We start from the raw sequence: 23,842 nt of genomic DNA on the forward strand, positions 1-23,842 counted from the left end.
CTACAAAACCAGTAAGGCCAGCATAAGCACACTGAAGTGGCAGCATTAGTGCCCTTCAAAAGGATCTACTGTCTGGGCATTTACCACCACACAAAACCCTGCCAGCTTCAACTGCCCCAATCCTAACCTCATGTCCTGGAAGTGCTGACATCCTGCTGTTAGCACGGATGGATTCCATCCAGTCCAGCAGCTCTGACAGCTCTGCACTGGCAGCACTTGATTACACACTCTGCAGGACAAACTGAGCTTGTGGGAGACCCCACATCACCCCAGTGGGCCTGACTCAGCTCCACCTGGTACCCACAGCCCCCCACAGGGACACTGGGAGGAAAAGCCGTGAGTCAAACTCAGCCTTTCCTCTTTTACCCTTGCTCAGTGACCAGGCTGTGGGCCCTGATGCCAAGCTGTACAGGTAGCCTAGGAAACACCTGCATGAGAAACTCAGATCTTATTCCTCAGCACTATCCCAAAGGCATCCTGATCTAACTCCCTGGTCCAACCCACCAAACCCCTCCTGAGGAAAGGGGCACAAGAGCCCAGCACAGGCTGCCCACCTAAAAAAAGCCTTCAAGGCACTGGGGCCACACTTCTTCCTGAGGAGTTGGCCTTGTTTCCCCATCCAAGCAGACAGCTCATGTAAGGAAAAAATCATTCCCAACACACATGCAAGATGCATCAGCAATTCCTGGAGTTAAGAGCATCCCTTAAAGTCCCAAAGTGAAACAGCAAGTATCATGGAACTACTCAGGGTAAGAAAAGAACATGAGTGCAAAGAAGTATTTTTCACACCTAGAGGGGAAACTTTAACTTGGGGGGGTCAACGGGATTCCCATTCACCACTCACACACCAAGAGCTTCTGGAACTTCTGCTGCCTCTGCTCAATGCAGCAAGGGAGGCACATGGCAGTGCTCCTCTGCAGGGGACAGCAGAAAAGGAGGCTTTTAATAGAATCTGGGCACTGACTGGCACTGACTTTTGACTCGCTGCTGCAGCTCCAATGCCTGACACAGAGGCAGCTCTGCTCCATCTCTGGGCATGCCAGCCCAGCACTGGCACCTTGGGGCTCTGTGGAACAGCCCTGACACCACAGGGCACTGCCAGGTCCTGGCCACAGAGGCCACTCCCTGGAGAAGGAGCATTTTTACATCAAACTGCTCCCCTCTTCCTTAGCTGAACTTTCCCTAGTAACTGCTGTTTGGATACACCATTATTCCTGCATCAACCCAGGGCCCCTAAAGAAGCCCAGGGGAGCATGCTCAAGACTCTCAGACCCATCACACCTGAGCCAGGCACTTGACAGAAACAAGCAATGAGCCCACAGTGCTGGTTTCAACTCTTGAGATCATCTCTACCTGCTGACCCCAAATTATCCTTTAAATCCCACTACCAAGCACTGAACTACCCCACTGAATGTGAGTTTACACTAACAAGCAGATCCAGCACCAGCACAAGCTGCAATTCAGAGCACACTCTGGGAAAGTGCCCCAACAGCAAGATGTCCAACCCAAGCACTAAGAACAGCTTTTACTATTCCATCCACCAGTGAAGACATGCAATCTGAGCACCTGCCCAGGACCCTGGAGCACACAGTTCTCTGTACACTGCAATTTGCAGCCATTTGATATGTAGACCTTCCTAGCAGCTTTGCCCATGCCCATTCTGTAAGACATGAATATAAAGATGAGCCCCAAGGATTACTGGTGGTGGCAGCTCAGGCAAAGAAGAGCTCTGGGAAATAACCACTATGCTGGTGACAGATGACAGTTTATTGCCTTGGATAACACCTTAAGAGCAGAATGATCATTTAGGTTGAAAAAGACCTCCAATATAGAGCTCAACCTTTGACCCATCACCACTTTGCCAGCTAGACCAGAGCACCAAGTGCCACATCCAGACATTTCACCTGGAGCATTCCCTGAGTTTATGCCTGGTGGACAGAGCTGACCAGAACCTCAGCTACCTCCACAGTGCCCTTTGAACAAAATGCTTCAGCTCAGCTCTGTGGGAGACCACCCAGCCACCAGCATACAGATCAGTGCTGCCACTCTTCACTCCCTGGTGCATCAGTTTAATCAAATTATCCTGAAACTGAGTCCTGCCCAGAGCAAAAATCTCCCTTATCCAGCAGCTGCCCAGGTCCTTCCACTCCAGTTCTTTCTCCACACTCAGAATATCAGTGGGAGCTCCCTCATGGCTGAGAACAACACTTGCCACAGGGGCCTGGAGACACACAGAGAGTGGGCCAAGGACCTCCTGCTGCAGGAGCAGCGTGCCAGGCCCAGTCCCTGAGCTGCCAGCTGTGTCTGGCACCCACAGACTGTGCACAGGCAGCTGGACACCATCCTGGCCACAGCCCCAGGGCCAGAGGAGCACACACACTTTCAGAAGTAATGCTCTGGAGATGTGTTTCAGCTTTTAGAAACTCACTGCAGGGCTGAGAAAGCCTACTTTGAGAAGGCCAGGACCTGTCTGAGCAAGGCTTTACCTTGGTCACCTCTGCAGCCTGGCACCTCCAGCAAGAGGGACACTGCCATCTCCAGAAGTTTATCTGCTCAGAGATTACTCAGCACAAGAAGGATGGCAAGGCTGTTAAGACCTCCCCCTGCATCCACCAACTACTACACAGGCTGGAAGTCCATCCTTCTGCCTGGATCTCCTCACAGAACAGGAATGCTCTCTACCAGGAGGAAGAGCCAGGTTTCGGTGACACCTGCCATGCCCAGAGGCTGCAGCACCATATTCACATTTGGGGCAGGGCAGCAGAGGAGAGAAGCAGTGTGATTGAGGCCCTGGAGACTGAATACAGTGCACTTTCTTTTGTCATGCATCAAATAAGCCTGTAAAGTTAAAAAAAAAAAAAAGCTAATGTCCTAAACAACAGCCTGCTGCAATTCCAGAAAAACAGCTCGTCTGCAGTTTTTACCACCCAGCCAAGCTCTGCCCTGGTGGGGTGGGAGCAAGCTGAATGTTTTAGTCAGCCAAAAAGCAGCACCTCCTACAGACACTGAGAAACTCCGTGGCAAGAGAAACATTTGCATGTCTGAAAAGCAAATGGGCACCTCAACCAGCTCCTACAGCTGTGGTTCACCAGTGACACAGCCAGACAAGCTGCCAGGGTGAGCAGCTTGCCCTCCTCACTCACCAGCACCAAACAGCTCAAAGCTCATGGCAGGGAAGGGGTGACCAACACCACAGTCTAATCCTAAATTTCAGCACTTCTCACCTGCAGCTGTGGGACCTGGAGCTGCCTGCAAGGAGCCTGCACAGGAACACTGACTGAAACAGCAGCAGCTGCAGTGGCAGATGTGGGGCTGGAGCACACGGGACAGTGACAGGCTTTGCTTGGCACAGGGAAGGCAGACACTGGATTCTCCCGTTTACCAAATTCTCACAGGGGCACAAAAAAGTCAAGGAAAAGCTGCAGCAAGAACAGTGACACAAATTTCTTCCTCTTAAGTGGAGCAGCCATGGGATAAGGCCCAGAGGTGGAGGGAACCGTGTCCTTTGAACCCTGGAGCTCACCTGAGCAGCAGACTGGATACTTCCAGAGGATCTGCCCAGCTCAAATCCTCCAACTTTCATTACATTCCCATTACGCCACTGAAAAAACAGTCAGTGCTGTTACTAGAGGAGCCATGCAAAGTCCAAGGCACACTGTCCTCTCCAGGTTGTAACACCACAGAAGCCCCAGTAATCTTGAGCCAACTGCCAGCTCTGGAGAAAAGCAGCTCCCAGAACTGCAGATGTAATCAAAGCAGCAGCAAACACCATCTAAGTAGGACCTACAGCACAACCAATTTTTTTTCCCTGAACTACAAAAGAGGAACCTCTGCCCTCACAGATTCTTCATTTGGGGCAAAGAAAAACTGAAGATACACTGGCAGCTATTTCTGGTTTGCTAAGAAGGGGGCAGGGGAATAAAAAAGGCAGCATGATCCCACAGCTGAACCACAGAATTAGACTCAGGACACCTGAGGTCTATTCTTGGTTCTGACACCAACATGGTAAGTCACTTGCCCTGAAAAATGGAAACAGCAGCATAAGTGGGAACAAGTAGAAGATTATTGCATTAACATCTGAGAGCACTGGTCCTCTGCTGGCACTGAGAGCAGGGTCTGGCTGACAACAAGGCTCACAGCTTCCTGAGGCAGGGAATTTACTCCTGTGTGTTTCTAGGAAGAGAAAACAGCTGCCCAAGGTAAATATAAAAATCAGAAAAGACAGCTAAAATGCAATTCAGGATTACAAGTGCCCAGGTAATTGCATTCACTAAGCAGGCTGCCACAACCACAGTTGTCTTTAAAAAGATCAGAACACTGAAATACAGCAGGTTTTAACATGTATCAGTCCCAGAGAGATTTAAAAGCCAACATATTCAGGTCAAATTCTGCACAACAAGCATCATCTTTGCAAGCCTCAAGAACAAACACTTCTATATTTAAGTACCAAACTCCTCTCAATTATCTGCTGCAACATCTAGGGTGCAAACTGTGCTGTGTGTGTTACCTGACGTGATAACAAGGGTGAGTGACTCACCCTCAGCAGCATCACAGTTTGGGGGTGTCAGGGCCAGGATACACCTTTAGAAGGGGGGACTCTCTGAAGGGGGCAGGGTGTTGGCCAGACCCCTTTGCAGGCTGCAGTGAAGGAAAAACAACTGAAAAAAAGACAGACTTTAGTCCCAAACTCCATTTGCCTTGGGAAATGGCACACAAGCCTCACTGAGGCCTTCAGCTGGCATAAAGCCACTGCCAGACTGGCACTCCCAAACCCCACCAGTGATGCAGGCTCCCAGTTACCTTCCAGAGGTCTGCACCCCTCAGCATCACAGCTTGGGAGTTCGCCTCACCTTCCCCTCCACAGTCTTGGGGAGAAAACCAGGCAGAGGGGCCAGGAGGGATGTCCCCATGGCCATCTCACATGTGTGGCACCAGCTGCTGTGCCCCAGAGCAGCCTCTGTGCTGGCAGCAGCACGGACAGCACCTGTGATTCAGCTCTTTTGCCATCACCTAAGGGACCAGGCACAGGGGAGCAAGCCTGCAGATGGGGATAGAAGGTGCAGCCCAGGTTGGAGATGCCTTGCCCAGTGCCCCAGCCCTACAGCAGCACCACTCAGCCTCAGTGCAGTGACAGCTCAAGGACTGCTGCATCCTTTGGAGGGGGATGATTCCCGAGCCAGCTCAGGGGAGGTACCACTTAACAGGGTGTTTTGTGGGAACAAGAGGCAGAATTCATATCTGGAACCCCCTTGGGCTACATCATTTCTGCCACCCTCCAGCAGCTTTCCTACCCTGCTCTGAGCAAGAGCTGGACTGGATAACCTCAACCTTCCAACAGGAGCTGCCCTAAAAACCCCAGCCTGCCAAGAGCACTGCAGGGAGCCCACAGCTCTGCCACAAGCACACTGGGAGAGCAGGTCCAAAAGCTGCTCCCTGCCCAGCTCCATGTGGAAGCAAGCACTCATGTCAGCACGTGCTGTAGAGTTTGCAGTAAAGGCAATGAGTCAAAAACACATTCAAGACCTCTTCTGGAAAGCTCCCATGCTCCTGATGGAGCTGCAGTACAGCCTTTTGAGCCTGTTCTGCCCAGCAAGGAACCCCCACATCCACTGCTTAGACATGCAGCAGTGCAAGGGCTGGAGGAAAACCTCATCTCTCATTTGACTGGTGCAATTTTGGGGATGAATCCTACTCCAGGCCAGGGTTTGCACACACTAAACCACTCTCCCTGCTGCTACCTCCATATCAATCACAGCAAAGACTAAGCCATGAATTGCCTGGGGCAGTTCAGACCCACCAAACAGCAGCTCCAACGCTCTCTCTGGAAGGGAATGTGCCTTTTAAGCCTCAATTCCAGAGTGAGCCAAGAGAAATGTTCTCCAAATCACCACTAAACAGTGCCACAGGGCTGCTCCAGAGGCCACAATCAAACACCCCTCCCTGGCAGAAGCCAAGGGGAGGGTTTTGGGTGGCACATGCCTGCTCCCACAAGCTGCCTCCAGCATAGGACTGGAGCTGCCCTGACCCACTTCAGGTCTGGCTGGATACAAGCAGAGATGCTGGTTGGGTTCCTGTTCCAGTTACTCCTCTATTTGCATCTTCTGTTTTACAGCATCAGCGCGGATAAAAATAAATCTGTTTTAGGAGAAGCTGCTCAAATGGAAGCTTAAAGAGTTGGACTGAGAGCAACTTCCTTTAGAAACCAATTGCAAGCTCAGGTTTGATACTTCTTTTACTTATTTGATACATATTTTATTCTCTTAAGGATCAAATACTGCCGCCACATGAGCAGTGTGCAGCTTTTAAGTGCTTCCCACTCCCAGCACGGGTGGCTGGAGCCAAGCACTGAGGAATCAGACCACTGAGCATGAGCAGCTCTTACAGAAACACGTTCAAGGAACAAGTGCCCATTAAGTACCCACATCGAGTAAATCCTTAGAAGAGTGCTACAAGCACTAGGATGGCATGGGACAAGCTCTTAGTAAGGCTGTCTCAGGTACTCCTGGAAAACCAGCACCGAGCAGGAGACCCAGAGAGCCAAACCAGCTCCCAGCTGTGTGCCTTTACACTGTTATCATCCACAACCTTCACACAGAAAGCAACACCACATCTCTGCTTCCAGCACTACAGTCTGAACACCAGCAAGCTGCTCCCAAAGATCCAGGCTGCTGGAAAGTCTGTCCTCCTTTCAAGGGAACAAAGCATGCCAAGAACATGTAATTCAGGACCACCACCAAAACTCTGGATACCTATTTTCCTGAACCAAGCACAGGTCCAGGGTCAGCAGGAGCTGCCCTTCCCTCCTCAACCCCACAGGACAAAGGAACATTTCACTGAGTTTCCTAGGCATACTTGGGCTTACATGGAAGTAAGCATCACCCAGGTGAAGTGCTCTCCCCCCTCACCCCAAGCACCCCTTTCATTACAGAGCAGGAAAAATCCTCCTCGGATATTTTGATGCCAACCTGGTGTTGTCCAGACACTGAGCTCTCCCATCAGGATGCACCTCTGAAATATTTCTCTAGCATAAGGAGAAGGATTCACACACCGCCAAGCTGGAATACACACGAGCTCAGGACACACCTAGGTCAGCTGAAACCAACTTGTCCAAAAGACAGCAGGAAAAACAGCAGGGAGAGACCTGGACATGCACAAAGGAGAGCTCTATGGAGCTTGGCATGGGTTAGCCAAGCAGCAAATTAAACAGATGGAGAACTGGAGACCCAAATCCTCTGCCCCAAGCTCTGCATCCAACCACTCAAACCAGCAGCTTGAGGAAAGCCAGTTATTGCCATGCTGTATCTATAAACAGCCACCCCAGGCTGAGCAGCAACTCTCCCCTGGGGGGCTCAGGTGCCCTCCACCACGCACAGCATTTGAGGACACTGAAAACAGCCTGACCTCGGGGAGCAGCGTACGAATCCCTCCTGCTGTTATCAAGAAGAAAGGCAAGGAGTCCATGACAACAACCGTTCTTCCTGTGCAACAGGTCTTTTCTTTCATCTTTCAGATGGGGCTTTGCCTTGAAGACTTCAGAGAGATTCATGCTCTGAGGCCTCACTATCTGCCAGGCAACACACAACAGACTGCCCGCAGCTCCAGCCTGGCAGATTTTAAGCAACTACAGATAAGCAAGCTTATTGCAAAAATGAGTTGCTGTGCTCTGGGAAGCGGAAGAGCCAAGGGCTGGAAAGATTCAGCAGCATTTTCCTACCATGGGCCATTTCCCCAGAACCAGAGCAACAGGAGCTGCAGCTGTGCAGGCTGGAGAATGAGACAGCAGCAGCCACCCCGCAGAGGGCACAGATGAGGCTGGAGCTGCAGTCTCAAGAGCAAATCCAAGGAAAAGCTCAGATCTGTTGCTGCACCAGCAGCTTTAGGGTCACACAACAAGCAGAGAGGCAGATGCAGCAAGGTGCTCCACCAGATGCCAGCAGAAAGACCTTACCTCGAGAGCCCAACATCCTCTCCAGAGGACCTGATCCTGCTAAAAACACTCCCAGGTTAGCACTGCAGACTTAGTGTTAACAGACTGGTTTTAGGATGATTTCCCTGTGGGCAAGTCTGCTGTCCCACATAGGGACAGCTCCCAATGTAGGGCAGGACAGACCAGCCAGACCGAGCAGCTGCCATGCAGGCTGACAGCCAGGCAGGGAGACCCAAAATCTGCACACGGATCTGCTGTGCTCTGCTGCTCTCCAGGCAAAAACTGGATCAAGACCCCATTTGCCTGCACCCCTTGAGAAACAGGGCAGTGAAGGTAAAGGATATCATCAAGGGCAGTCCCACCTCACTGCCTCTGAACTCCAAGATCTCAGCACACCTGGCTGCCTACTGGGAGGCTAAAGACAGGGAAACACGGCCTCAAGAAACACAGAAGGGCAGGACTGCAAGTGTTAAAGGCCAGCTTCCTGCACAAGTCCCTCCCCAGGTCACAGAGCAGGCTGCTGGGACTTGCTGAAGTATTTCCAGCCTGACAGATCTAGTGGCAGCAGAGGGCTTGAGACACTTTGCCGGCTGTGAGACAGCAGTTCCATCCTACAGCCGGGAAGTGCCAGCAGCTCGAGGCTGCAGCAGCCACTGCCTCCAGAGAGCCTCTCCAGGCACCAGCAGTGCCTCTGGCACGCTCCCCAGAGCTCAGCACACGCCCTCTGTGCATTACAGGCCTGGTGCAGAAGGAAAACTCCTCACAAATAACCCTGCCTGGGCGCAAGGGGCTCAGCAGCCCTTTGGGAACAGGGGATGTAGGCAGGACTGGGGCATAAAAAACCAGCCCCACTGCCCTCCAGCCTCCAATCAGCTGGCATGTGCTCCTACTGCACCAAGCTGTGTGGTGACAATGCCCTGGGAGCACAAGGTGACACCAGAAAGCTTTGCAGGCAAAGGTCCTTCCCAAGCTGAGGAAGCTCAGTGCTGGCAGGGACCAGACAGAGGAGAAGAGGTCCCCAGCTCATCAGTACTCAAGCACAGCACTGCAGGGGACCACATCAGCAATATTTTTAGCCTGATTGTTCGCTATTTTGTTGCATTTCCACCCTTCCAGCCACCTCTCTGTGGGTCCGCACAGCTGAGTCACTGCTGGAACCTTCCAAGCGCTCGGGTGCCAGCAGCACAACAGTTTGCTTGGCACTGCCAGCCCTCCCCCATGCCCAGCGCTGCCGCAGCCTCACCTGCCTGCAGGACACCCCCATGGAGAGCCCAGCCCTGCCAGGCCTCAGCAGCGCTCAGACACAGCAACATCCTCTCCATATCCTCCCTCTTTCCATCGCTGCACACACAGGCCAGCTGGAAGCACCAGCCTCTGCCAGCTCCTCAGACCCACAGAGCTCTCAGACACGGGACACTTTCTGTCACCCAGTGTGTTCCACAACCTTTCAGAAAACATTTCTGAACTACAGGCCCTCTGCTCCCAAGGAGCTCCGCTGCCACTCCTGCAGGGCCCTGAGGAAGGGCTAAGGCCCCACAGAGATGGGAGGTGTGGGTGGCTGAAGCAATACAAAGCCGTGCACAGGACCAGCCTTCCACCTCCCCAGCCAGCACCTGCCATCCCCACAGCTCTCAGAGCAGGAGAGTAACAGCAGCCCGGACCATGAAGCACTCCTGGCCCAGCTGCTGCCCGCCTGCAAAGGGAGTGTGGGAGTGAGAAGGAGAACATTGTCTCAGGATCACAACACCACCAGCCACAGGGCACTGGACCCTCTGCACAGCCACTGAAGGCCAGAGGCTGCTCTGTACAAGCAGTACAGCTGCACTTGGGCAGGTCTTACATCCCACCAACTCCCCCTCTGTGCACTAATGGCAATACCAGGAATCAGAAGTGAAGAAGCAGGCCTCTTCAGACAGCACTGGGTGCCATCTTCCACCAGCTGTTACCACATGTGTCACAACCACCCGGTGGGCACAGATCATCAGAGCCCAGGGCTGTGCTTGAGGCAAGATCCTCTCCACAGCTCTATCCAGGCCTCTGCGGCAGGCAGGAGCTCCAGCACAAAGCACTGCAGTCAGTGGGGGCACCTGACACCAGATACACCTTCTGTGAGCAGAGAGGTCACCAGAGCACCTTCAAACCCCCTCCAACTCTATCTCTCTCCTGAAACCAGCAGCCCTTCCACCCCCTTAGCAGTAAATTCCCACCAGCAGCATGGCCCTGCCAGCCCCACCACCCAAGCTCCGAGGCGCAGAGCCCGCCCCGGGCTCATGCCAGCACTGCTCGCCTGCCTGCCGGAGCACTGCGGAGACATCCACGCCTCTGCCAAGGCAGGCTGGCAGGAAGCTGGCCAAGAGAGCTCTGGAGATGGCTCCAGAGGAGCAGGTGGAGCTGGGACACCCGCACCGAGCGGCTGCCCCCACGTGTGACAGCCCTGTTCCGCAGCACGCTGTGCGCCGAGCCCAGCGCCAGGGCTGCGGGCAGCACGGTCACTCCAGGGGATGTCACCTGCTCCAAGCGTGCTCTCCATCCATTAAAGACCCTGTGACACAGGGAACTGCAGGGCTCCAGTCTGCCAACAGCCAGAAGGGGCTCCGAGCAGAGCTGAGGCACCTGGCTGGCCCACTGCACACTAGCAACTTTTCTTTCCTTCCTCCTTCAAGGTCTCAGCTGGCAATGAAAGTACAGGCAGGAGTGTGCGGTATTCCCTGGTTCATTAGGGGAAGCCCACAGGAGCATGTGGAGGTTTGCTCACTGGAGCAGAGCAAAGCTTAATAAAGCTACCGCAGCTGGGCTGCAGGCAGACCTCAAGTGCCCATGCCAGGCCCCACATGCCAAGTCTTGTGGAAATTAAATGCAGAAACTCAAATGAGCTGTGCAGATTGAGCTGTTCAAACTCTGCTACCCCACTAGTACTTTTTTTTTTGCTCTTTTACAACTCATGCAGCAACTCAGGGCTGTGTCCCAGAAGCCCTTCCTATGCTCAGGACAGCACTCCCTTGCCCCTCCAAACATCTACAGAGGCAAGCCCCAAGCCCCACTGCCCAGCTCCCCCAGCCAAGAAGCTCTCTATACTCCTGTCAGCACCAACTCCATGCCTGGGGCCTCTGTGTCACCCAAGTCTGCACAGCGCTGCACTCCCCTTTTAACAAAGCAGCAGCATGCTGCTATAAAGGGATGAGTTTCTGTAGCAACCAGGCTGTACTTGTACAAACTCTGCCAAAGCACTAGATCTTTCCACAGACTGATACTTAAATGAACACACTGTTTGTGAAACTGGTTTTTACATGCCTCAAAGGCTAGCAAGTGAACTCTTCTCTGTTTTACCCCTCTGCTCCAACACCAGGCTGACAGGATGCATTAAGTTTGTGCATGCAACACTCCTTTCTCCTGGGATTTTACAGGGAACGCCAGTGTCTCAAACAGTTAACTGGACCCCACATCACTCCAGGGGGGGCACCCAGCATGCCTGGAATCCCCCAGCTGATCCCAGCTGCAAAAGCAGACAGGAGCGGATCAAGGGGGAAGGGCACATCAGCCAGCAGCGCGTGGCTGCAAGCCCACACCCTGCCCATCACGTAGGTTTGCGCTGGACCAGAAGAGTTAAAACAAGGAGCCATTCCACTGCATCTCCTGCAGCCCACTGCCAGGCACAGCCCGCTATTTCTAGTTGAGCGTGGGAGTGGAGAAGGATCCCTCCAAGTCTCCCACCCAGCCCCAACCTGGCTGAAGTTGTTGGGTGCCAGCTGTACCACACCCCACAGCAGAGTTGGGCAAGCGAGGCTGCCGGGACTTCGGCAATCGGGCACGGAGGGGACCCTCTGCAAGCACACCCCTCCCCACCTGCAGAGCTCCCTGTCACCAGGGATTTCCTCAGGCTGCCGGAGCGAAGTTCAGCCTCACTCCTACCCAGCGTGTTCAGCCTCCTGACACCACACCCCCCACCCACTCCTTCCAAACACAGCAAGAGGGTTTCTCCTCTCCTGGTGAGGTTATTCCTCCAGCAGCGTTACAGCTCTGAGCAAAACAACCCTGGGCACTTCTCATCTGCAGTGAGCTGACAGCAGAGCAGAGGGGGCTGTGGCACAGGCAGCCACAGCCTCCCCAACTCAGCTGTCACATTACACAAGCAGCACGGCTCGAGAAGCCCCCATTAGCCGCCGCCAGCGCCCTGTTACACAAGCACATCGCTCCACGTTAGCTTGAAACCAGCCAAAAACACACACAAAATCCAACAACTGTTGCTGCATGTGTCAGCAGACTCACCGGACTGTGTGCTGGTTTGTGCTGCAGTGTCAGAGTCCTGGGTGCTCCAGGGTCTGTCCCACCCTGTCAGGTTGAGAGACTGCAGGCCAAGGCACAGATCGTTGGTGTCTGGGAGGCCACGGGAAGACTCTTGCGTGGACGTAGGGAAGAGCATCCTGCTTGCCACTGCTTCTTCAGAGCCCTGGATGTCTGCTCGGATGGAGAACAAACAGAAGCTTGAGAGTTCAGGGCTGCTTTTTTCTTTTTAAAGCAGGAGTTTTCCAAAGCATTAAGCCCCAAGCCAGGTCTCGTGTCGCTCTGAAGCCACAGCTCCTGCAACCAGCAGTTGCACCCCAAAAGGGAGGGCTACCATATGTCCAGAATCCAGCCCCCCACCCCCCTCGGCCCCTCCACCTTCCTATCCCGTCTGCATTACTGACTGGGTCAGCATGTGACCAGGCTGCTGATGCTTACTGTGCTGACAGTGACGTCACTCTGCCATGCAAGAGAACTGCATCAGCTCTTACAAAATAAAGGTAAGAAGAAAGGAGAAGATTTCCCCTGACAGACAAGACGGTAGCAGAAGCAAAGAGGAGCAGTTCCAGTAAATCAGGGGAGGCAGGCAGCACAAAGCAGGGCTCGTCGGCACAGCAGACACCACCAGGCTGGAGGCAGCAATCCCCCCAGCAACGACGAGAGCAGCAGCGACAGAGCACAGTTAGTTTTAGTGCTACCCAGCTCTCCTGTCCCCGCCTCCCTCCACCCACAAAACCCAAAAACACTTTAGTCCTGGCCAGCTTCCAGCTGCTGGCTCCGATTCAGAGCCGATGCAAAGCTTCGCAATTCTGCTGGCATAATCTGTTCGGTTGAGCCTGGCCACTGTGCCTCACTGACTCGGCATTGTTTACCCCTGAGTTACAAGGATAACCTTCAACCCCCCCACCCGGAGAGCAGCCCATCGTCCCTGCTCCAGCCCCAGCAGGGGCACATCCCCCTGGTACAGGAGGAAGAGGACCAAGCAGACCCATTTCACATCAGGAATTTTTCATGGCCTGTTTACCTTTCACCCACCGGGTCCCCCCTTTCCCAGCCCTCCCCTCCCTTGCAGGGTGTTCACAAGCCTACAGCACTGGAGATGCGGATTCTCGCCTTGGTTTAAGCCCGTGCCAACAGCCTAAGGAAACGCAGCAGGTTCATAGTCTGAGAATTCCAGTTTAACGCAGGGATCTGGGGGCTGGTGAAACCACAAGATGCTCAGCTGTGCTACCCGAAATCTGAGTCAGAGGGCATTTATAAGCCAACTCCCAAGCAGCAGCAGCTGTCTCCTCCTCCTCCCCCTGCCCCCACAGCCTCCCACTGTGCCATCAGATGTACACCTCACTCCACACACCGCTCCCGGCTCTTCCCCAGGCGCTGCAGTCGCTCCAGTCTGTCACAGTACCCCTCACGTGCAGTCCCAGCCATCCCAGACAGCCCGACAGCGCTCCTGGCCTCCTTTTCCACATCCCATGCCACTCGGATGTCCACGAGCAAAGCCCAGGCAGAGGCTGGAGGCAGCTGGGTAGCCCACATGTGACACAGGCCACTGCTGCCAGAGGCAGGACCCTTGTGAGTCCTTTGGGAGCACCAGCATTCCCAGACCCCAGGGAGGGCACTAAGGCACCACAGGCAGGATCAGAGCATTTAAAACCATCACCTGCTGGCAACCTGTCACCTTCCCTCCTCCCAGCTGCAGCCTCCTCCACAGCACTCCACCAGGATAGCACCCACCAGGCTGTTTCCTACTCCTAGTAGGAAACTAGTACAAGCTGTAGTGCCAATTCAGTCACATTACTACCAAGCACCTGTAACAGCATCTATTCCTCTGACAGCATCACACTGCATCTCCAGCATGATATTGCACTGCATCAATTCTTCCCAGATAGTTTTTCGATGGCTTGTTTTGGACATCTCTAACATAGGGAGGGGAAAGGATCAAGACACAGTGCTCAGCCAACTCAGTTCCCACAGCAACCATAACTTGTCCATATGAATATGTAACATTCCTGCCTTTATGAAAAGGCACAAGTGCTGTGCACAGATCCCTGGCAGCAGGAGACTCCCTTCCCTTTGGGAACCAGGATCTTGCTAGGTCTCAAAAGAATAAATCCCACCAAGCTTCATCTTCTGGAAAGCATGGACACAGAGTACTAACACACAGCAAAACCTGAATCCCAACAGCTTGGATGAAACCCACAACTGAAAAAATAAGGAAAATAGGGAACAAATTTATCTGTGACAGGAAGCACTCACTCTGCAGTATCCAGCCAAGCTTTCCCTAACTATCTGCATTTTTCAGGAAATGAACTGTTTCATTTAATCAAACCAAATCAGATTCAAGTAAAAGATCCATGATTCCCTCTGATTAGTTCAATCCACATTAAAAACAAACTGCCTGCAATCCAGTTACAGCTCTAACTGTGGAAGCACAGAGCAGAATCCAGTCAGATAACCAGCAGTTTTTAATTAGACCTTTTCCCATCGGAAGCCAACAACCAGCCCAAGCTGCTTCCCCTTTAATACTCCCAGCCAGGCTAAAAGACAGATACAGGTCATCCAGGCAAAACATCAACTAAAAAAAACAAAGAACTTGCACAGATTTCTGGATTAGTTATTTTTAAAAGTCAAGAGTCTGGAGATTTGTTACAAAACAATCAATTGTTGTAGGCAGAAAAAACTAATCAGATACTAGAGCAGGAAGAATTAAATTTCTGACAAAAATTCAGTTTAAGAGTCATAACCTCAAGTTATGAATAACTAAATGCCTACCAAATACTAAATAACTTCACTTTGCAATCTGACACAGCCCAACCCAAATGCTTTACTGCAGATTTTTTCAAGCACCAACCACCAGCACAAGCCCTTCCAACCTGGATTTTTCCCTGGAGTTGCCACTGGAAGCCAACCATGCTGGCAGAGGGAGCGGCGCTGTGCTGGGCTCGTGCCCGAGCGTCTGGGAGAGACTGAGCTCCTGCCTCCCAAGCCTGTTGGGTTTGATTTCAACAGCATTATGAGAACAAAGTCCTTAACAAAACACTCCCTTCACTGGCCTTGGAGCAAGTGTCTCTCTCCTGGGTGACTCCCTCCAGGCCTGCCCAGGAGATCCCTGTAGCCAGGCCACACCACGGCACAGGCCAGACAGCGTTCCACACCACTGCCCACATGGAAAGCTGCATTTTCCAGACTTTAACTGTGAGCCCAGGATTTAAGACATTCCAAAGGCTCTAGAAGATGAGGATCTCCAGAGCTCAGCTCTCACAGGCCCAGCCCCTGTCCCCAGCCCAGCCCACACCACTTGAGGCAGGTGAGTTTCCACACAGGAAGCTGGGTTGGGGAGCTCATCTGGTTAAAACCAAGCCACAGGGAGATAGTTTCAAGCCTGGTTCTCTTCCCTGATCTGGTATGCAGCATGGCTGCACCAACCAGACACTTCAAACAAGAAAATATTTAGGAAATTACAGCCTAAGCCTGTGTGGGAAGGATCCACAGGGCCTGGCAGCAGAAGCTGTGATCCACAGGCAGGTTGTGGGTTAAGGGAGCAGGAGGAGCAGAGAGCATGATTCAGTTCCCAGCCCATAGCAGCAGCATCTCTGTGCCATCAGCCTGGAAAGGTGGTGCTTCAACCTAGCACAAAGGGGTTCAGATATTTGAGCCTTCCAGATCTGGGAAGGTCAGCTAACAATCCAGCAAACAGGGTTTTTCTTCCTCTGGGTTTTCTCAGAATGGTTAAGCAAACATGAACCAAGTCAGATCCCATCCCTGCCACCTCTACAGCCAGGACAGCTCTCCCTTTGCTCCCACACACTGATTTTCCATCAGAGCCTGAATACACATGAAACCCCTCCTTGAATGTGCCCTAAGCATCAAGGGCAGCAGAATGATAGGCCCAGCTCAGCTGTAAGCTCTTGTCTCTGACAAAACCAGATTCACCCCATGGACTAGAGCTCTGACCAAGGCTGAACTTTCAAACCAAATCTGGAGAAGCCAGAGGCAGAAGCCTTCAGAAGACAAACAGGAAGGCAGCAGCCAGCAGCAGCACTGCTTTGCCTTTCACGCTTCTCTGCGCCTCCAACTGTAAAGGCTGGGAATTGCATCCCTGAAAATTAAGCCTCTCAAGTGCCTTCTGCACACAAGACAAATATCCAAGTGAAAGCTGTCAGATGAGTCAGTTGTATTCCCAAAGTGCAGTGGAGATCATTAGGGACTTAGGAAAGCACTTGTTCACCATAAACCCACTAGTTTCAAGAGGTTTTTCTGAAACACAACTAAGCATCTCCCCTGTAATCTGAAAAGGTCCTGAAGTGGAGACACTTGCTGCTGCGTGACCTGTTTCACAGCCAGATGAAGGAGTCTGCCTTATTCCATAGCCACAAACACTTGAGCAGCTGGCAAACAGCTACTTCAGAAACCAAGGAAGAGACACTGCAACAGTCTTGCTGCTCTGCCTCCCTCTTCCAAGAGTAACAGAGACTGTCACAGAATTACAGCACCAAAAACCTGAGTGACAGAGCTCAGAACAAATCATATAACTGCTGGATCTTCAGGAACACCACCAGTCTGTGACCATGGCAGAATACAACAGCTCTAGGCCAAGTCCCCGCTCTGCAGAACACTGGCCTGGCTTCTATCTGCATATCTGATACAAAACCCAATTACTAGAGGCACTTTCCAGTAGAGAGAAGCATCATGACTGTAGGCAAAAACCTGGCCATGTGACACTTCAAAGGCCAACAAGACCAAGGGAAGTAAGTGTGCTCTTTTTCTGGAGCACAGGTGTGGAATCTCCCTATTCTGGATGTGTACGTGGCATCCAGCACTTCTTTGGGGCAGGCAGAATGGTTCTGCCAGCTTCAGGTGAGCTCCTGCTCAGAGTTTTACTCTGCCTTAGTACCTCCAGGTAAGCAGAGCTACCTTTCGGGTCCCTGCATCCTAGAGCATTTTATTCCCTGATTCAAGACCATGTGTATCAGGTCAGCTGCATCCAGCGCTGTCTGGAATGTTTCCTTGGGGCTGCAGAGGAAGAGCAGAGGAATTTACATTACAGTATCAGAGACACTTTTTGGACGGCTAAACAAGTGATAGGTCATTAAATGACTGCATTTAAGAGCAAACAGGAAGCCGATTTAGTCATCAGCTAGTCTGGGTTTGCATTTGTCCTTCAGTTTTCCTTAAATAAAGCAGCCACAGAGTCATTAAAGCCTGATGGGCCACAACTAACAGCCTTTAAACTTGGCACCTGAAGCCTCTCCTATCCGAAGGAAGTCATTTAAGCATCTCCCATTTCTTCACACAATGGATTGTCAAGTTAGAGCAAAATAATGGCTGCTTTGTTGCTGTTAAATGAGCAGAGCTTAATGAATGAGAGATCAACGTTGCTGGGACATTTGGGGTACCTACATATCTTCAAAGTTCCTTTTAAACAAAGCACTGCCTTCAGCTGAAACCAGCCACAGGTATACAAAAGCTACCGTGGGAGCTTTACTCCCAGCTCTACTACAGCTGGAAGTTGTGCCTACAGTTTAAAAGCTGGTGTATGTAACAGCACCCAGCAAGGCCCAGCTTTAAAGCCTGGCAGCAGGCTTCAAAACCACCCAGCAGCCAAGTAAAGAAATTGTCCTTGTCCACATTCTTATTCAGAGAGGTGATAAACATATGCAACAGCTTTAAAATCACATTCCTTGTGCAGCAGCTGCTCAAGGACAGGCAGCTGCTCCAGCAGCACCACCAGGAGATGCTGACTCCTGCCTCTGTCATGGCCACACTGCCTCTCCCATCTCCAGCATCACACAAAAAGCCACTAGAGGCTAAGGCCTGCACTGAGGAGGTTCTGCCTTTCCCCAGAGAGGACGGAGGCAGCCGGACATGCAGCAGCTGTGAAGCACCACGACCCTGTCCCAGAAGCCACCAGACAGGTTCTACAATGACACCACTGCACCCTGAGCCTGGTGCTTGGAGAGCGCCTGGAAGAGCTACCCACAAACCTCGGGGGGGTGGTCAGCCCGGGCATCCCAACACAGCTGGCTCTGACAAGGAACCAAGCTCACCACGGAGTATCATCAGCTGCAAACAGATCTTTACAGACATCCAGCTGTAGGTGTGACAAGCTGAACCTGCAGCAGCAGTCCCAGAAGCTGAACCTGCGGCAGCAGTGCCAGCTGTGCCCAGAAGGGGATAACACTGCCTGTGTGCATGCAGGAGTGCTGAATCAGCCTGTCCTCTCACATTGCTCAGGCTGCTGCTGGACTGATCCCAGCACGGCCTCGCTGTCAGCCCTGTACAGTGTCTCCACACGTGCTTCCCCAACAGCATTAGTGAAAGGTCACGAACTTCTGCCATCTCTTCTCCACCACGTGTAATCCTCTTAGTGCTCAAAGGGGCTTCTTCAACACAAGTCCAAGCCGGGATAAATTTAGTTTGACCTGAAGATGACAATTGAAAAGCTTGAGGGACAATGAATAGATTAAAGTCCAAGCATTTACTGCTGGATAAAGTCTCTTCCCCAAGCTCTGCCATTTAAAGAGTTTAAGTTGTAAAAAGACAGTCCTTTCACCTGTTATAGCTACTACATTCATGCTGGATCTCCAGATTCATAAGCCTGCCCAAGCAAGGAATTTCATGATCATCTAGTCTAACAGTTGCTCCTGCACAAGTAAAAACCCCACAGACTCAGGAATTCTTAAGAAGTGACTTGACTTGGAGCAAAGACAAAACACCACATGAGATGAAGGGTCTCCGCTCCATTGATCACCTACCCAGAAGTGACTCAAGGGCAAGGCAAAGCAGCTCCAACAACCTGTTCCAGGCTTAATCACCTGCACTATATTCTGCATTTTAGCAATCAGCTGCTCAGCCTTACAGCCATCAGGTGTGAATTTCTGCACAACCCAAGGTCCAGGTGCCAAAGTAACTCCCCCATTTATAGATCACAGATGCCCCAGGATTCACATATTTGCTGACACTGCCAGCTTTTTCATGGAGAAGACTCTCATTAGCAATCTATGAAACATCAGGAGCAGCTCCTGCACTTTCCAGCTCCAAAGACAGGACAAAGCTTGCAGAGCTGCTGCATTCAGGCCCTCCTTACCTACCCAGAGGACCCAGCTCCAACATTAAGGAAACAAGGCTGGGACTGCAAGGACACCAATAACTCTGAGCTGCTGAAGCTTTGGCAGATGCTGACTCATCCATAAATTTACAGCTGATAACTGCTGGCCCAGGTTGCTCTCTTATCAATACCTTCACACTTCTATTGTCCCAAGGCAGCCCTCCTACAGCCCAGCTCAGCAGGGCCCAGTATCCTTTGAGAACTGCAGAATTCTTTCCTCACAACACCGTAAGCATTTGTGTCACTATACAAGGGATTTGACACAAGCTAAAGCCCTCCTGTGTGGATAACTACTGCTGAGCAAGGCTCCCACCCTGCTCCCCAGCACTCACTGGTCAGACTGGTCTTCAGCTGCCCAAGCAGGAAAAAAAGCTGCTTAGGGTGCCCCCAAAGCACAACTTTGGTTTCCCTGCAGCAAAAATAACATTTGCTAGAGGAAGGTCCTCTTTTTTACACTCCAGTGCCAGTGTATTTGCCCTATGAGAGTTCTTCCACAGGACTTATCACCTGAAACAAGCAGTTTAACACCACTGGCAAACTCAAGAGTTTCCAGACAAGGCATCACCAGCAAGATCCTCTCCTCCAGACATCCCTAGGAAAAACCAGAGTAAATGACAAAACACGCAGAGATTTGCAAGCAGCAGGTCAGTAAAAACTCCTACTTCAGTGCCAGGCAAACACCCCCATCCCTCAGAGAAGAGTTTTCAAAGTCAAGTTAAAACTGCTGTGCCAGCTCTTAAGCCCAGACACAAAACCAGAACTAACCCAACACCTTCACATGATCAATCTGCTCTAGCATATCCTTTATAAATCAGGTTAACTTTGGAAAGCTGAAACTTAATCAGGAAATACCATGAACATGTTCTAAGAGTCTATGAAATATTCCCATTCCAAATGGAGTAGGAAGGGCTATAGCAAAGATTTCAACAAGGAAGCCAGAAACAACTCTGTCATTAACCCACTGCAAGGAGATAAAAGAAAGCATTACATTTATTTCTCCTTTATGCTTCCAGTGCATCCAGATCAGGTACAGCACTGGCCACTACTGTGCCAGGGGACCAAAAAAAAAAAAAACAACAAAAGAGCCAAACCAGCTCAGCACAGCAGCAAATATCTAAAAATGCACCACTAACCTGAATGGGTTAACATTCACTACACCATTGCTCAGGAGTAGCCAGCACAGCCTCCAATGCCACTTTACCAGACAGGTTTCAAGCAATGCTGGCCATGGATCCAGCATTGTGAATGGCCTCCAAGCAGGCAATTCACTTCCCCTGGTATTTCTGCAGCGCCAGCATGGGATCACATGGCCAGATCAGCCCCAGGTCCACACTGCTAAATCCTCAAACACCCAGGAGATTAAGCTGCACTGGAAGTCATCTGGTAGCAGTCATTTTGTTAGCCCAGAACAAAGTTGCACTGTACAGGCATCAAACAGACCCACACGGCGTGCAGACACTCATTTAGAGCTTTTTTCCACACCCATTTGATTAAACTAAGATTACCCACCAGGCCAAGGCAGCCCCGTCTCCATGTGACTGCAGAGAAACCTGCTCTGTCCAGGGAACACTGCAAGGTCATCAGCTGGGGAGCTTCAGCCCTTCACTTCCCACTTTGCTTTGGGACCTATCCTGAGGGGTCAATTTGCTTCCAATAATGGCTGAAGTGTTTATTGACCCTACAATTCAGAGGCTGGAGAGGCAAGAGCAATCCCTTTCAAGTGCCCAAATCCTGGTACAAGCAAGCACTGCTGCTCAGAGGTGTGCTGGCAAAAGGAATATCAGGCACAGGTACATTTACTGGCAGACCTGGGCTGCTGCAAAGGGACAAAAGCACGTCCTTCACTTGGATAAAAATAAAGACCAGACCAAACACTCTCTGCTTTGGCACAGAACTTCTGTCTTGAGGCAGCAGAACATGCCCACTCCCCTCAGCCTGGAGGAAACAGAAGCCTGCAGCACTGATTTCATCACACCAAGCTTGCTTTGCAGGGAAGTCTGCACCCACCTGTGCTCTTACATGCATGTTAGCTGACCTGTGGCAAATGTGGTTTTTCAAAACTCTTTTGCAATTTCAATGTATGCAGCAACTCAGCCTCGCTAACCTTGGGAGCAGATGAATCCTGCCTCCAGGAGAGGCAGACTAAAGGAGTCTGCTGGAGGTACTCCCACCAGCAGTTGGCAGGTCAGGCAGGGAGCACTCACATCCTGCCCACAATGACCCACAGCACCACAGGGAGGCAAACAAGCCTTCCCAGGCACCTGCACACCGCCAGGGAATACACAGGGTACTCATTTCAGGCACACAAGCAAAGACCCCCTGGTACCAAGCATGCCAACACCCACACCACTGAGCATCACCACCATGCTGTGTGTTCACCAGGTCCCACCAAGTGCCTCCCCAGCCCAGCAGCCCCCTCCATCACCTGGCAGGGTGTCACATTTGCCTTTTGTGACAGGCGTGGTGCAGACTCCACTGAAATCCAGAGAGTTGTCCAACATGGCATTTATTCGGCGGAAAATATCTGCATTGCTGCAAGTGGAAAGCGCAGGGGCATTCGGGCTATCCCAGCAGTCTTTTATGCTCCTCACAGGATCTTCTTTCTGGTAAAAAAGAACCAGTATGTTTGTCAAATAGGCAAGTACTCAGCTTTCAACACATTGTGGAAAGCCTGGACTGCCTCCAATATTCACATTAGCTTAGGTCTTAGCAACACTCAAACCCAATTCGTGGCATTAAAGAAGCAGTTAAGCAACCGGGTCAGTAATTTGTCAGCAGAGCACACTGGAGCAGACTGCCCAGCACACACAGGGACCAGGGATGGACTCCAGGCTGACAGCCACAGCAAACCAGCTGGGTTGTGAACACAACTCCTGGCTGTTTTTCTCCAGCCCATCACAACACCAGCAAAGATCTGATTAATGAGGGTACACACCTTCTACCCCAAAATCAGTCTCCTGACTCCAAGGGACAAGTGGGATGCTCACGGTCCAGGCAGACACCACAAGGAACCACAGGAGTTCCTACTATGCACAGCAGAGGAGTACAAGGCTCACCTCACTACCCATCATCTTGGAATTCTGAACAGTATCTTGGAATGATCCAAGTCAGCAGCAATCACTTCAGGTTTGCAGAAAAAAACCCAAACAACACTGCTTCCCAGCTAATCAAACAGCCCCAAAAATGCTGAGAAAGGCAGAAGATAAAATCCTGATCTTCCCTTCAGGCAGCGGCACCTGACCACAAAGGTAGTTACCCCAAACCATCTCTGCTTTAGCACAACCCAGCGCGGACACGGATCCACCAGCATCCTAAAAAAGGATCACCTCTTGTGAAGCTTCTGCCTGAGAAACATCAAACCCCTCCCGCACCCTGCTGCCGGTCCGGAGAGCCGGGAAGAGCAGCTGCTTCCCAGCTCTGCTCACAAGCCACTGACATGCAGGCTCCTTCTGGAGCAGCTGCAACACATTCGAGCCTCTGACAATGTAGAAGCCGCTAAGCTTCATCGCTAGCAGCGTTCTGAGGCCGAGGACAGGTCTACCCACCACCCAAAAGCCACTGCAGAACTCTGCTCCCGAACACTCTGAGCCATCGGTACGGCCGGCAGCTGAGACCTGCTTTAAAGAGAGGAGCAGGAGAGGCACAACGCCGCCAGTCCCGGACTCCAAAGCAGAATAGTGGCCATTGAATCAAGTTAAACTCAAACCCAAAGAACTGAAAAGCATCAAGTCTGGCAAACGAGCCCCTGCTCCTCCAACACACACTGAAGCTCTAAATGGGGCCGTTTGTACTTGTCAAGAAGACAATACAGGCACCGCTTGGATGTGCTTCTGCAAGTCTCAGGCCTCACTTACCTCCCGTTCTGCTTCACTCACAAACAAGCCTGAAGCACCGAGCTGGTTTTACTTTCAAATGACCCATTGCGGGTCGTTCAAGGAGGCTGGTCTAAAACTGAAGTTCACACGGAGACGGGAATATTAGCCCAGCCCACGCCTGGCACTTACATTCCACCCCCCACATCGTCATTAGAGGCGCACGATGTGATCCTTTTGTCCAGCTACCCACCACATGGGTAAAAAGCACAGGAAACCCAGTCCTGGCAGCAGCAGGAATAAGCCACAGAATGGGCAGCTCGCACCGTGCCTTCAAGCGGGACCTGAACAATCCCTGGAGAACTCCAGCCCGTTTAGGACTTATTAGCATTTCTTCAGCGCTGAGGGCCGGGATCTTTGGCAGCTGAAACGCTCGGAGCTGTGCAAGAAATCACGCTATGAAAAGTCAGTGCCCACAGAGGAGTCCTGCAACTTTATTCGAGTAAAGGGAGAGACTGTCCACTGGGGCATACGCCCGTGAGGTTTTCTCCCTCACGGGTTCTCTCTCTCTCGGTTTCAGAGGGCACAGCCTCCTTTTAGCCTAAACTCCCAGCCGCATGTTGCCCTCTTCCTTTCCCATCAGCTGAGGGACTCGGAAGGTGCAGCCTTCCCGAACCGCCTACCACATATTCCCCCTTTAAACATGTGATTTTC

General features: G+C 51.7%; 1 protein-coding gene across 1 annotated transcript in view; it reads right to left on the reverse strand.

Annotated features, from left to right (window-relative positions):
• CPEB1 (cytoplasmic polyadenylation element binding protein 1) overlaps nt 1-23,183 on the reverse strand; it is a 34,026-nt gene extending 10,843 nt beyond the window's left edge. Inside the window, exons 1-3 of the mRNA XM_030955263.1 lie at nt 23,171-23,183; nt 21,742-21,919; nt 12,194-12,382 (exon numbers count right to left, since the gene is read on the reverse strand). Coding sequence (XP_030811123.1) covers nt 12,194-12,382; nt 21,742-21,817 — 265 coding nt within the window. The 5' untranslated portion in view covers nt 21,818-21,919; nt 23,171-23,183. The remainder of the gene's footprint in view (nt 1-12,193; nt 12,383-21,741; nt 21,920-23,170) is intronic.
• Nucleotides 23,184-23,842: the final 659 nt, after the last annotated feature.

Source organism: Camarhynchus parvulus, chromosome 10 (assembly GCF_901933205.1).
Source record: "Camarhynchus parvulus chromosome 10, STF_HiC, whole genome shotgun sequence".
Taxonomy (NCBI): Eukaryota; Metazoa; Chordata; class Aves; order Passeriformes; family Thraupidae; genus Camarhynchus; species Camarhynchus parvulus.